The sequence below is a fragment of the Lithobates pipiens genome, unplaced genomic scaffold (assembly GCF_037356315.1).
Source record: "Lithobates pipiens isolate NorthernLeopardFrog02 unplaced genomic scaffold, aLitPip1_a1.2 Scaffold_13, whole genome shotgun sequence".
Taxonomy (NCBI): domain Eukaryota; kingdom Metazoa; phylum Chordata; class Amphibia; order Anura; family Ranidae; genus Lithobates; species Lithobates pipiens.
The window spans coordinates 37056192-37070520 of NW_027507718.1; the positions used below are offsets into that span (position 1 = coordinate 37056192).

Sequence of the window (14329 nt, forward strand, 5' to 3'; positions counted from 1 at the left end):
GGAAAAACATGTTAAAAATAACTTTCAATTAAACCTTAAAATATAACTAAAGGTAAGACGTTTATTTAGGTTTTAGAGTGGGAAGGGATTAAAACACCTGTCGTGTGTTTTTTTTTGTTTTTTTTTTATATAATTTATTGTGGTCTGTCACCCTCTCTATTTATACTGTTTACCATTATCATTGAAAGGAAAATCCCAAATTTTGGGTTGCCCCCAGAAAAGTAAGGGAGGAAATCTTCCAATGGGGACACTATTTCTGGTGAAATTGGGGGTGTTTCAAGGAATTCCCCTAATATGCAGGGATTTCCTCTCACTTCCTGTTTGGCTATGGGACAGGAAGTAAGGGAAATCTCTGGAATGGGAAGCAGATGGCAAAAAAGAATCTGACGGGTTATAATCCATCTTTGCTATAAACCAAAAAAAAGTGTTGCCTATTGTTCTATAGCCTGTAAAGGATACAGGCTGGATATTCATAGCCCCTGGTTTATAGGCTGATACCTTCAGGTGATTGGACACTAGAAAACATTTAAAGACATGCTCCTCTGTCTCCCCCTATAACCCTACCCTAATCCTTGAGTCAAAATAAGTATGGCAAAAAATAAGCCTTAGTTTGGTATGATGTAGATCTAGTTTATAGTGTGTTCCCTTACTACAATAATAAGGGGCCACAATAAAATATATGTTCCACTGTGCTGTGTGAATTTAAAACCTAGCTGCATATCGAACTAGCAAAAAAGTTTAATGTGCATGATTAATTCTCTTACTAACATGAGCAATATTGGTTCAGAAGAAGGCGGTACAACTGTGGTCAATTTTTTGAAGGGGAAAGAAAATCCCACCTGACTTCAAAGATAGTCTAATCAAATCCCTGAACATAATGTTTACTATCCTTGTGCATACTGTTAGTTTTAACATTCTACCCTGTATCACAAAAGGTAATATTGTATACGATCAAAACTCTAAATCATAACTTTTCCTTGAGTAGACTTGACTCCTCATTTAGCTGTAAGTCATTCCTGTCAGATGTGCTTTTACAGAGTTGTCCGTTTTTTTTGCTCTGCAATTTCAGGTTCAGGGTTTGGAATGGATGGTTTCTCTATATAACAACAATTTAAATGGAATTCTAGCTGATGAAATGGGGCTTGGAAAGACAATTCAGACTATTGCGCTCATAACATATCTGATGGAGCACAAGAGGCTTAATGGCCCCTATCTCATTATTGTTCCACTCTCGTAAGTAGAACATTTGTTTCCTTTGGTAGATTTCTCGTTGCTGCATAGTTTTCGTTTTGAAATGCCCTTAAGTCTGTTCTCCTATAACAGTTCTACTCCATAGTAAAAGTCTTTGGGAAGACGGGGGTGGTGGAACGTTAAGTAGAATCTTTTTTTATTACATTTAAATGATAAACAATTTTCTTGGAAGACATGTGTTTAGATTTCTTCATGCTATGAAAAACAAAAGTAAAACCATAATGAAGATAGCTGGCTTTTTATGTAGGTTTTATACAATACGGTTTGCTGTTCTGGTGCTAGCACACACAAATGTACAATTATGTAGGTATTGAATACATTTTTCACTGCAGAGTTGTTGTTTTGTTTAACACATTTTAGATATATAGATAAATTGGATCTGCTTGATGTATAAAATATTATGTTTTAAAAGCCTAGTATTTACGGTCTATTTTGTAATTGTATATGGGCATGGTGGTGGACATATGTGCTTATTAAACACACAGGATTTACTTCCTGCCTTGCAGTGCTACACCATGGTTGTGCAATACGGAGTCCACCAACTCTCTGAGAACTGTGCATTCCATGCGTAGCTGCTATTCCCATAGTAAACAAACAGGCTGTATATTAATATATACAGTATCTCACAAAAGTGAGTACACCTCTCACATTTTTCCCCAATCGTCTTTCAGGACAGCCACCTTAGAGAGACACCGGCTCCTCCCCTCTGAGGAAACACCGCCTTCATTTTCATGATTTAAGCCTCCTCCTCCCTTCGTTCCTCAGTTATGGTGTTTCCTCCGGCGGGGAGACATCGCCAAGGAACCTGAAGGCTGAATTCGGTTGGTGAAACTGAAAGCTATCCGAGCGGAGCCCCGGCCTCGTTCGGCTATCCGACCATTTATCGGTCGGTCCGGGACAGTCCTATCGGCGGGGAGCTGAAGTGTTCGTACTGTCCATATACCCTAAACTTCGCTTGGGGAAGCAGGAAGTTTATGGGGTCGTCCGTTCGTTCACCCGTGGGTGTTTCAACGGAACAAACAGTCCAGTCGGCTGGGGAAGCTGAATACTCGACTGACCTTTACACGCACTCCAATCTTCGCTTGGGGAAAGCAGGAAGTCTTTGGAGAGGTTCATCCCTGCGTTTCGCCCAGTGGGGTACTGAACGAAGGCGTCCAGGGCCCCCCTGTGTATGCAGCCGGCTGGGAGCTGGAAGCCGGACCGGTAGGCGGGCGACGTCCGTTCCGGTGGGGGCGGACCCCTTCGTTCAATCCGCGTCTTCCGGTTCCGGACGCGGCACGTGAAGGGGAACCTAGCGTTCGGCTGGTGCAGCCTCTCTTTCTACAGTCTGCACAGGTAGCTGTTGGAGGCACGTTCGTACCACGCTTCCTCAACGGGAGAATGTCCGAAGCAGAGGCTTCAAGAACTCCTGGAGATAACAGCACCAGCCACTCAAAGGTAATAGCCCTGGAGAGGGGTTCCCTTACCTTATAACCAGTAGCTCCACTGGTGTGTTTTCCCCCTAGGTGGTCGGGGGGAAGGGCAGTGCATCTGGGGTCCAGGTGGAGATTGATCCTAGGAGGGGGCACTCCCGGTGGTTCTCTTAAGTAGTGCTGGTGTTTCTTTTCTTTTCTTTTTAAAGTTTATGCTGCTCTCTCTCTTTTGCTTCGGTATCTCAGAAAGACTTAAGCAGGTCCCCCCTTGGCTCTTGGAGGAAGTGTCCTTCATGTAGAGCCTCTTTGGGGAATTCCTGGTTCAAGGCACTTTGTAAGGAGTGTTTTAAAGGCCTGGATAGCTCAGTCCGTAGCTCTGTTTGGGTGCCATTAGAGAGCAGGCAGCAGAACAGGGTGCAGATCTGGCGGCTTCTGTAAAGGTTTCAATGCCCTCAGCTCCAGAGCACTCTTTTCACCAGCACAGCAGAGTGTTCCACCTAACCCAATGGTTGTTCCTCCCACAGGTTAGGGAGAATCCAGAGGGTTCCAGAGGGAAGTTGAGGAAGAAGTGGACAGTGCCGTCTCAGACTCCCAAAGGGAGACTGAGGGTGAGGACTTGGATGGGGAACCCAAAAGAACCTCACGGTATAAACTTCCCCTGGATGAGATGGAAAGGCTCTTGAGAGCTGTCCAAATCACTTAGGAGGCACTGTCACCCCACGATCAGATGTACTAGGGCCTAGGGGGAGCGGGTGTTCCCGGGTCATGACGTCTTGATTGATGCCATCAAGGATGGCAGGATCCCGAAGGAAAACTTTTCTTTTCTGGTGCATTAAAGCAAAGGTTTCCTTGGGCGGAAGAGGAGGCTCTCATCTGGAATAAAATCCCCCGGGTTAGATGCGGCCTTTTCTCAGATGTCCAGGCATACTGACCTGTCCTTGGGGACATGGGGGCACTTTTAGACCCTATGGTTTGAAGATGCCTGGGTTTTACCATAAGGAAATCTCTAAGCCTACCATAGCAGCCACAGTGGTGGCTCGTAGTACAAAGTATTGGCTTATCCAGATGAAGCAATGACGGCAGAGGAGTCTTTTCTATCCTCCTTTTCCCGTGCTGCTTTAGGCATTGGCATACTCTGCGGATGCTTCGGCTTAATTCATTCGATGGTATGCAAGGTCCTCGGCTCTGACCAACTCAGCCTGGAGGGCCTTAAGGCTGTAGACATGGCAGAGGGACAGGGCGTCCAAATCAAAGCTCGGTGGAATCCCTCTTTAGAGGAGACCTGCTGTTTGGGCCAGGTCTTGAAGCAGTGCTATCGCACGGCTTATAAGAAAGAGGCCTTTCCCCTTAAGAAAAAAATAGGGGGAGCAGTTAAAAAGGGTCCTTCTTCCCCCAGTGGGAGATGATCACCTCCAATCAGTTTGTGTTGGGGATCATCAAAAGAGGTTACCGTGTGGAGTTTTCAGAGCTTCCCCCTTTGAGACTCCTTGTCACTGAGCTGACAAAAGGTGCCTTTCTTTCCTCTGCAGGAGTTAGAGGAATAGGAAGTGGTAATAAAGGTCCCAGCAGATTAAATAGGCAAGGCTTCTATTCTCTCATTTGGGGTTCGCAAGCCTGTGGAAAAGTTCAGGCTCATCCTGAGCCTGAATCGTCTGGGTGTCTTGGTCACCTACAGAAGTTTTTGGTTGGTTTTAGTCACGGGGTGAGGGCACCTCTTCCACCAAAACTGTTTCAGGGCATCGATAGTAAAGGATGCATACCTGCATATTTCCAACGCAGAAAGCCACCAGCGTTTCCTCATGCTGGCAGGGATAACCTCTGTAGGGGTGCTACACCTTCAGTTTAAAGCACTCCCCTTTGGGCTATCCCCTTCTCCCTAGTATCTTCACCAAAGGGGGTCACCTTCCTGCGATGGTAGAGGTCCTGTCCTTCCTGCGTCTCAGGGTAGTCTCTGTGATCGTGTATCTTAACGATCTTCTCCTGTTTGTCCCTTCTCTGGCGCAGTTGAACGGGGATCCACAGCTTACAAGGGACCTATTAGGGAGCCTGGGTTGGCCTCTGAACCTACGGAAACTCATCTTAAACTTCTTCCCAAGGGGGTCACCTTCCTGAGTAAAGAGGGTCAGGTTGAGCTTACTGACATCCACGCTCCTAGCTGTTCAGTGGACGGGGTTACGTTACTGTCGTCTGCAAGCTATTCATCTTGAAGGTTTGGGGCCACAGTAGAGGGCCTTAGGACTCTTTGTTTTCGGTTCTAACTCAGGTAAAGAAGCCAGGAGCGGTGGCGTGTGACAATGCGCGCCGTCTCCCAAAGGCGCAGTCTGCGGTTGGATTGCGTATGTCTGAGTTCTAGTCCACCCTGTGTCAAATCACGAGGGTCTCTGTTGCTAGCTTTAGCACGGTAGCTCATGACTGATCACCGAATGGCAAAGGTCACAGCTGACAGTCCTGTGCTGGCAAGGTAGCAGTGAGTAACCGACTTAGAGCATTGAGATAATACTACATAGCCTGTATTTTAAAGTCCCTTTGGTGGGATAGGGGAGCATGTTTGTCACAAGGCCTAGAGTGGATTTGGCCAATATCCAAGAAGGAGGGAGTCAAAGAGACCCTCAAAATTGGAGGGAGTTGAGAGCAGTAGATCTGGTTCTCAGGACCCCGTAGAGAGTGCTCTGGGGACATTAGGTAGCAGTCATGGAGACAATCCCTTGGCAGTGGCTTACGTCAATAAAACGGGGGCTTCTGGAGCAGAGCCTTAAGGGCCTTAGCGAAAAGCCACCCTCAGATGGGCCAAATGTTAAATTCCTGTCCTTCCAGTGATCCGGTGGAAAGGAGAGCAAATTCAGGTATTAGATGCCTCAGCAGGAGAACGCGGGGAGAGAGCAACCAGGTTCTCAAACAGGACGTTTTCGAAATGATCACCCGGGGGAGGGGGATGCCCTCGATAGACTTCTTTTGCCCCAAGGGAAAACGCGAAAGAAGCCATCTCCTGTTCTATGAGCAGGGGAGATGGGATGTCGGAAGCAGACGCACTAAGCACAGACTTAGGATTTCTCTAGGTGCTATGCTTTCCCCCTTCCCGTCCTGATTCCCGTCTTGATTCCTGCAGAGTTGAGGAAGTTCTGGTGACTCTTTCTAATCGCACCTCATTGGCCCAGGAGGCCGTGGGTCTCCATTCTTAAAGGCCTGTCGGTGGAACTCCCCTGGGTTTTTTCCCAGTGTCCAATCTGCTGCCCCCAGGTGGAACCTTGCAGCTTGGCTACTGAGGAAGTTCCGAATGGCAAAGGGGTCTCAGACTGTTAGTAGCCACTCTTTGAATGGCAGGTAAATGGAAGCTCAGACCATTTTTTTGAGGGTATAGAGGCGGTTCAATAGCTGGTGCTCAGAGAACTCCTTCAAGGAGCACAGCTCGGGGGCCGTTCTAGAGGTCCGGCAGTCAGGGGCAGATAAAAGGTTAGCCCCGAAACATTGGAGAGTCAGGTATCCGTTTCAAGCGTGTTTCTGAATAGACTTCTAATGTCAGACCTTGGGATAGTAAGGTTCTTCAGAGCCTTAAGTAGGTGAAGACCAAGCCTTTGGTCGCCCCCTTCCCAGTCGGGATCTTGCTTTAGTTTTACAGGTTCTCACAAGGGAACCTTTTGAGCCGTTAGAACCTTGCTCGTTAAGATTGATCACTCTCAAAACTGTATTTTTGGTGGCAATCACTACAGCAGGGAGAGTAAGTGACTCGAAGCCCTTTCTATTAGGGCACCTTTTTTTTTTTACCTAAGGTAGCCTCTAGTTTCCATAAGAATACAGGAGATTGTGCTACCTACTTTCTGTTCGAATCCAGTAGGAGAACAGGAACACATGTTTCACAGATTAAGATGCTAAAAGATGTGTTCTTCATTATTTGGATTGCACAAGGTCAGTTCAAGAAATCTGATTCACTTTTTGTGTTGTTTTCTGGGGCTAGGAAGGGTTCCAAAGCCTCTAAACGTACGATAGCTAGATGGTTAAGTTAGCCATTGGACAGGCGTACGTGACAGGGAGGTTAGGTCCTCCAGTTGGGGTTAGAGCACACTCAGCCGGGGCAGTGGCAACTTCTCAGGCAGAGTGGGCTGGGGCATCTCCTGCACAGATCTGTAGTGCTGCAACGTAGTCCAGTGTTTCTACGGTTGTGAAACATTATAGACTGGATCTTCTGTTCAGCCAAAGAACAAGCCTTTGGCCGTATAGTACTGCAGGCAGTGGTCCCACCCTAAGGTAATGTACTCGCTTATCCTCTCTAAGGTGGCTGTCCTGAAAGACGATTGGGGAAAAATGGAATTACGTACCGGTAATGTCCTTTTCCAGGAGTCTTTCAGGACAGCACCGGTTCCCACCCAAATTGTTTGCAGATCATCGGGAACTCATTACATGAGGCCGTCAGGTAAGACTTAAAAAGTTTATTTGTTTGACGTGTTCTTGTGTCTCCCCAGTTTGGCCGGAGGTACTCTGGAAGAACTGAGGAACGAAGGGAGGAGGAGGCTTAAATCATGAAAATGAAGGCGGTGTTTCCTCAGAGGGGAGGAGCCGGTGTCTCTCTAAGGTGGCTGTCCTGAAAGACTCCTGGAAAAGGACATTACCGGTACGTAATTCCATTTTTTGTAATTATTTTATTATATATTTTTTTAATGTGACAGCACTGAAGAAATGACACGTTGCTACAATGTAAAGTAGGGAGTGTACAGCTTGTATAACTGTGTTAATTTGCTGTCCCCTCAAAATAACTCAACACACAGCCATTAATGTCTAAATGGCTGGAAACAAAAGTGAGTACACCCCTAAGTGAAAATGTCCAAAGTGTCAATATTTTGTGTGGCCACCATTATTTTCCAGTACTGTCTTAACCTTCTTAGGCATGGACTTTACCAGAGCTTCACGGGTTCCCACTGGAGTCCTCTTCCACTTCTGCATGATGACATAACGGTGCCGGTGGATGTTACAGACCTTGCGCTCCTCCACCTTCTGTTTGAGGATACTCCACAGATGCTCAAAAGGGTTTAGGTCTGGAGACATGCTTGACCAGTCCATCACCTTTACCCTCAGATTCTTTAGCAAGGCAGTGGTCATCTTGAAGGTGTGTTTAGGGTCATTATCATGTTGGAATGTTGGAATCTGCTTCAGTATGTCACAGTACATTCATGGTTCCCTCAATGAACTGTAGCTCCCCAATGCTGGCAGCACTCATGCAGTCCCAGACCATGACACTCCCACCACCATGCTTGACTGTAGGCAAGGCACGCTTTGTACTCCTCACCTTGTTGCCGCCACGCACGTTTGACACCATCTGAACCAAATACGTTTATCTTGGTCTCATCAGACCACAGGATATGGTTCCAGTAATCCATGTCCTTAGTCTGCTTGTCTTCAGCAAACTGTTTTTGGGCTTTTATTATGCATCATCTTTAGAAGAGGATTCCTTCTGGGATGACAGCCATGCAGACCAATTTGATGCAGTGTGCGGTGTATGGTCTGAGCACTGACATGCTGACCCCCAACCCCTTCAACTTCTGCAGCATTGCTATCAGCACTCATACGTCTATTTCCCAAAGACAACCTCTGGCTATAACGCGGAGCACGTTCACTCAACTTCTTTGGTCAACCATGGTAAGGTCTGTTCTGAGTGGAACGTGTCCTGTTAAATCCACTGTGCTGCAGCTCAGTTTTCAGGTCTTGGCAATTTTCTTATAGCCTAGTCTGTCTTTATGTAGAGCAACAATTCTTTTTTTCAGATCTTCAGAGGGGCCATGGTGAACTTCCCGTGACCAGTATGAGAGAGAGCGATAACACCAAATTTAACACACCCGCTCCCCATTCACACAAGACCTTGTAACACTAATGAGTCACATGACACCAGGGAGGGAAAATGGCTAATTGGGCCCAGTTTGGACATTTTCACTTAGGGGTGTACTCACTTTTGTTGCCAGCAGTTTAGACATGTAATAATGGCTGTGTGTTGAGTTATTTTGTGGAGACAGCAAATTTGACACTGTTATACAAGCTGTACACTCACTACTCTTCAGTGTTGTTGCATGAAAAGGTATAATAAAATATTTACAAAAATGTGAGGGGTGTACTCCCTTTTGTGAGATACTGTATATTTAAAGTATAACTAAAGGCCATTTTTTTCTTTTGTTCATTTTCATAGGTTGGAGAGGAATTCCAAAACATGTCAGGCTTTTGTCTGTGGTCCCATTAGGGAGATTCACCCTCTCTATTTGTCCTGTATACCATTATCACTGAAAGTAAAAGAAAATCCTAAATTATGAGTTGCCCTCAGAAAAATAATAGAGGGCAGATCTTCAAATGTGGACACTAGGTGACAACCAAGGCGTCTCTCATTTTGGAGGAATTTTTTCTCTGTTTTGGCGAGGAGACAAAGTAAAGGGACATCTTTCCAATGGGACGTAGGTGACCAATAAAAATTGACAGGGGTTAAAACCCTCCTGTATACTATCCAAAAATGGGAGGGAAAAAAGTTTTGTCTTTTAAGTTTTAACACAATTACAGAAAATGGGAAAGTGAGCATGTAAAAATGTGACGGTGACATTCACAATTACTTTAAGGCTCCATTCACACCTGATCGCACCCACCCATTATTTCAAAACGCAGGGCACGTTTACGATGCCATTACTTCCCATGGCACCCTAATCATGCCGTGATTTTTTCTGCAATTGACGCACACAAGATCATGTTCCTTTTTGATCAACAAGCAAAGCAGTGTGATTTACCGCATGACAATCGTGGCACAATATGGGTGCCATTAAGAAGTAATGGCATTGCAAACTCTCCTCACAGCGATTCAAAGTCACCAGTGGAATCGCTGCAATTCCGCCCACAATCAGGTGTGAATGGTGCCTAATGCTGATTTCAAAGTAGACAATTGGCATCCAGACATGTTGGCTGTTCAACTTCCAAATGATCTGTAACTTTGTAAGCCAGTCTTATGATTTGGGCCCCCTTTTTACACATGTGCGACTTTTCCTGTGACTTTGGACATCAGAGTCGCATTACAAGTCGTACCCCTTGATTCCCAATGATAACCATTCAAATCTGTGCAACTTCAAATCACACCCACTTTAAAGTAGTCAATGTACTACTTTGGTCAGACTTTGATGTGGGTTGAGAGCCATAGACCTCAAGTTTACACAAGCATTCCCTGCAATTGCGGCAACATTGCATGACTTTGTAGTCATGGCAGTGTGAAAGGGGCCTTAGAGATCTCTGTCACACGCATAGTTTAAGCAGTTCTTCCTGGAGCTTCTTTACCCATCTACCAAGCACCTAACATACATGTACTGTGGAAGGTTGGCTCTATTGCGCACAATCGCGTACCTGTACATCATTTCGTGCAATAGCCACTGGGTGATTGGTTAGAGGGGAAGCCAATCAGTGAGTCCGGCAGATCTGATGTCCACTGGCCACCCACATTGTTCCCGAGAGGGGCAAAATGGTGATTTGCCTTTGTAAACAAGGCAGATTGCCATTCTGACAGGGGAGAAAATAGACATCTCGTGTTCCTGCTTAGCAGGAACACACATCTGTCTTCTCCCAGTCAGAACTACCCCCACACAGTAAGAAAACACCCCTTAGGGGACACAGTTAGCCCTTTGATCACCCCCTGATGTTAACCCCTTCTTTGCTAGTGTAATTAATTAGTACAGTAACGGTGCATTTTTTTTTTTAGCACTGATCACTGTAATAATGCCACTGGTCCCCAAAAAAGTGTTGGGTGCCCGATTTTGTCTGATGCAATGTCGCAGTCCCACTAAAAATCGCTGATCACCGCCATTACTAGTAATAAATAAAAATATTCTTAGTTTGTAGACTCAATTGTGCAACCCAATCTATATACGCTTTTTAGGATTTTTTCCCCCCCAAAAAAGTAGCAGGATACATACTGGCCTAAATTGATGAAGACTTTTTTTTTTTTGGGGTGTGTTTTTATAGCAGAAAGAAGGAAAAAAGGGGAGTGTTAGATGTACTTGCAGATTTAAATACACTAACAAATTTAAGCCAAACTCCAGCTGCAGTTGCAGCAAATAGCGCATTTTCCTATAGGGGATACAGGTTTTTTTTTGTTTGTTTTTGTTTTTTTATAATTGTATTTTTTATTAGTTTTTGCAAAAGGGAAAGTTAATGAGAGATGAGCTGTCCAAATTAACAAAATACTGAAGTTAACTGTAGGTTATATAGACGTGTAGTCAACATATAAACAAATCATATTGCATTACAGAGGTCATACATACAAATTGCCAAAGTATTAAAGGTGTAAAATCAGGGAGCTCTTAAGGGACACCATATAGCATGAGCCATAACAGGGCCCATAGAGCGGCTTGGAGATAATTGCATACCTTAAGACCTAGAATCTGGAAGAGGTGTCCCAAATTTCCGATTGATCCCATGGTTCCCATATTTTATTAAATTGTGGGATATTATCATGTACAGTAGCCGTGAGATGTTCCATTCTTCGAATATCAGCTATGAGTTGGAGGAATCTGGACCATGGAGGAGGTATATTGGATAACCAACACAGTGGAGTAATTCTCTTAGCAGCTAGAAGAATGTAGGAAATCGAGCATTTAACATGTTTAGCAATACCAGTAAAGGGGAGACCTAATAAATGGTGTACTGGGTCACGTGTAAGGGGCATATCCTCCAATTTTTTAATTAATCGCATCACCTCATGCCAAAAGGGTTTTATCGGAGAGCTTTGCCAAAAGATATGGAACAACGAGCACATATTGAGTCCAAAGCGCCAGCATAGCACTGAGTTCGAGGGATCGTATTTATGAATGACCTCAGGGGTCTTGTACATGAGCATGAGAATTTTAATGAAGTCTCCCTCTGCACTACACATTTGGAGAACTTAAATGTGGAGGACCAGGTCCTATCCCACATCTGAGAGTTTATAGATCTACATAGCAGTTGTGCCCATCTACGCGTGTATAGGTAGGTGACTTCAGAGAGGGGGTAGACTCATGGAGGATGCGGAATGTAGAGGACACCAGAAGTAGTTGGTGTGGGCCTTGAGCGCAAAGGTATTCAAAAGGGTACGTTTCTTCAAGGTCAGGGTTGGGAACATAGATTGGAAGTAATGCCTGATTTGCAAAAAAAAAAATGTTTAGGAGTATCGAATGTGTAGAGCCTGCGTGTTACTGGGTGTACTAGAGAACGAAGAAAGTCAGGTTTGCTACGTAACCTATCTCCCTCTGCTGGTCATTTGCTTTCCTGTAGACTCGCTGAGGGTGCTAACCAGGCCTAATGGTGTGGAAGCAGAGAGTAATGGTATTTTTACATGGCCCCTCATCACCCCTTCTTTTATTTTATCTCCTTTAGTCTCTGGTTAACCACTTAGGAACTTCTAGAAAGCTACTACTTTCTTTTCTGTGGAACTCTGCATATCGCAGAAAAGAACTGGAGCAGCTAGGATGCATTTCCATGCAATGTCACATATCCTCAGGATTGTCATATGATGTTTCAGGATGCAGTTCACAATGTTAGTTTAAATAGAGCCTTATAGAAAGTTGTAGTCTTCATTTTTTGTCTGTCGTTTTTCCATAGGACGTTATCCAACTGGCAATATGAGTTTGATAAATGGGCTCCTTCTGTGGTGAAAATCGCATACAAGGTATCAAATATTTGCTTAGACATCAAAGATTAGAAATCTTGTCTGTGTATCTCCTTCCTTCGGATTTTCTTCACTTAAGATGCAGCAGAACATTACCACAATAACTGCAACTTAAGCTAATCATTCTAAAGAGAGTGCTGCAATAAAGACTAATTACTTTCAGATGGAAAGAAGCTGCATAAAATTGTTCATCATCATATCCAATATACTTTGATGAGTGCAATATTATATCTGCTGCGTGTCATTTTGCGTGTTTGCTTGATTGGATCTATGCTCGAGAATGCCCACCTGCTTCTCAGAAATGTCGCACATCTCTCACTTGTCCCACTCGGCTTTAGTGATGATGGTTATAGCTATCTGCTGTGATTCCCACCTTTTTTGCCTGATTAGAAGCTTTTTTGTCATTTCTAGATTTTCTCTCATTTTATGTAAAATACAAATGCACTAAAAAGTATTATAGTGTGTTTACTGTATATCCACCCTGCATGGACAGGAGTCTTTTGGCCTGCAAACGCAATTTATTTAAAAAAATGTAGTTCTTTTATGTTTCTGAATGAAAAAAGCTGCTTTTAAGCCCAACTGCAACACTGAAATTAAAATCAAATTGAGACTTAAGGAGTTCCTAATTACCTTATTTGTAGACTTCAAATTAAATGATCAGATCATATCTGTATAGGTGTATCCACAAAATACATGGGCATTGTTCTATGCATGCCATACATGGAGCAGATTTCTTTCCTGCAACCATGGGCAGTGTTGACAGGGGAACCCCTCCCGCCGAGTCATTGTATTCTCCCAGATCGGAGAGCGTCCTTGCCGGGAGAACGCAGTAATTATTGCTAGTGGCTGGTTGTCAATCAACTTGGGTACATTCAGCCTGTCCTTACATGGTTCGAATTTTGGCACGTTCCTACTGAACTGGCTGAGATTCTAACCGTCTATGGCTGGCCTTATGGCCCGAACACATGATCCGTTTTCGCACGATTTTCGGTCGTCCAAGGAAGGATCATTCGTTTTTCGGATTGTGTGTACACTACTTTCGACAGCCAATCACGACCGTTCATCCAATATTATTCGATTGGGCGTGCACGGAAATTTTTCTCGTAGGATTCCAGATCGTACGGTTTTCATTTACAATACAAATACATTATAACACATGGCATCGCATTAGTTTTTTCTTTTATTTTTTTTCTATTGTACGAGAATTTTCGTGACTTTATTTAGCTTTTTAATTTCTACTTGCGATTATTAACCGAAAACGGTCGTACGGGGCATTAGTCTTTTTATTATTTTCCTTACTGATGGCTGAAAACGGCAATGAAAGATATGAGATAAGTGGGATAAAGGGTGGTTGTGGCGTTTTTCAAATGAGGTATATTGCCTTGTTGCTGGAATAATGACTGACCGCATATAAAATAAACAGTGATGTATTGGATGTTGCCATCTCTGAGAGTCCAAAACTCAGCCTTCGGGTGGCGTTGGGACAGCTGTACCGCATAATTGCATTACTAGAAAATGTTAGTGTTTCACAACTGCAGTATATTTAATGTAAATGGTATAATTTTAGCTGTCAGTTTCAGAGCTGGTCTGAAATTTACTATTAAAGTGTTTCCTGTGGAAATTACTGCAGGTTTTTAAGACCCAAAACTCCTGCTTTTGCCAACTGTTACCCTAGTGTTCTCTTTGCATAGAACCTGTATACCAGCAGAAAAGTGCAGCGGAATTTAAATGAAACTATTGTGCTAATATATGTTTGTAAAATGTTGAGTATAAGCTATTGCTTTATTATTCATTATTCTGTCAACTGCTAATGTATGGTGTTGTAAATTTCAATATTTTGTGTTTTATTTCAGGGAACGCCAGCTATGAGACGGGGTCTGGTGCCACAGCTTAGAAGTGGAAAATTTAATGTCCTTTTGACCACCTATGAATACATCATAAAAGACAAGCACATCCTTGCTAAAGTACTTTACTTTTCTCCACATTTAATCAAAACCCATTATGTAACCAAAAA

The 14329-nt window shown here is 43.9% G+C and overlaps 1 protein-coding gene across 3 annotated transcripts in view; it reads left to right on the forward strand.

The window, feature by feature from the left end:
- SMARCA2 (SWI/SNF related BAF chromatin remodeling complex subunit ATPase 2) overlaps nt 1–14329 on the forward strand; it is a 355922-nt gene that overhangs the window by 208012 nt on the left and 133581 nt on the right. For all 3 annotated transcript variants that reach the window (XM_077475014.1, XM_077475013.1, XM_077475015.1), the window contains exons 16-18: nt 1070–1233; nt 12249–12315; nt 14169–14279. In XM_077475014.1, coding sequence (XP_077331140.1) covers nt 1070–1233; nt 12249–12315; nt 14169–14279 — 342 coding nt within the window. The remainder of the gene's footprint in view (nt 1–1069; nt 1234–12248; nt 12316–14168; nt 14280–14329) is intronic.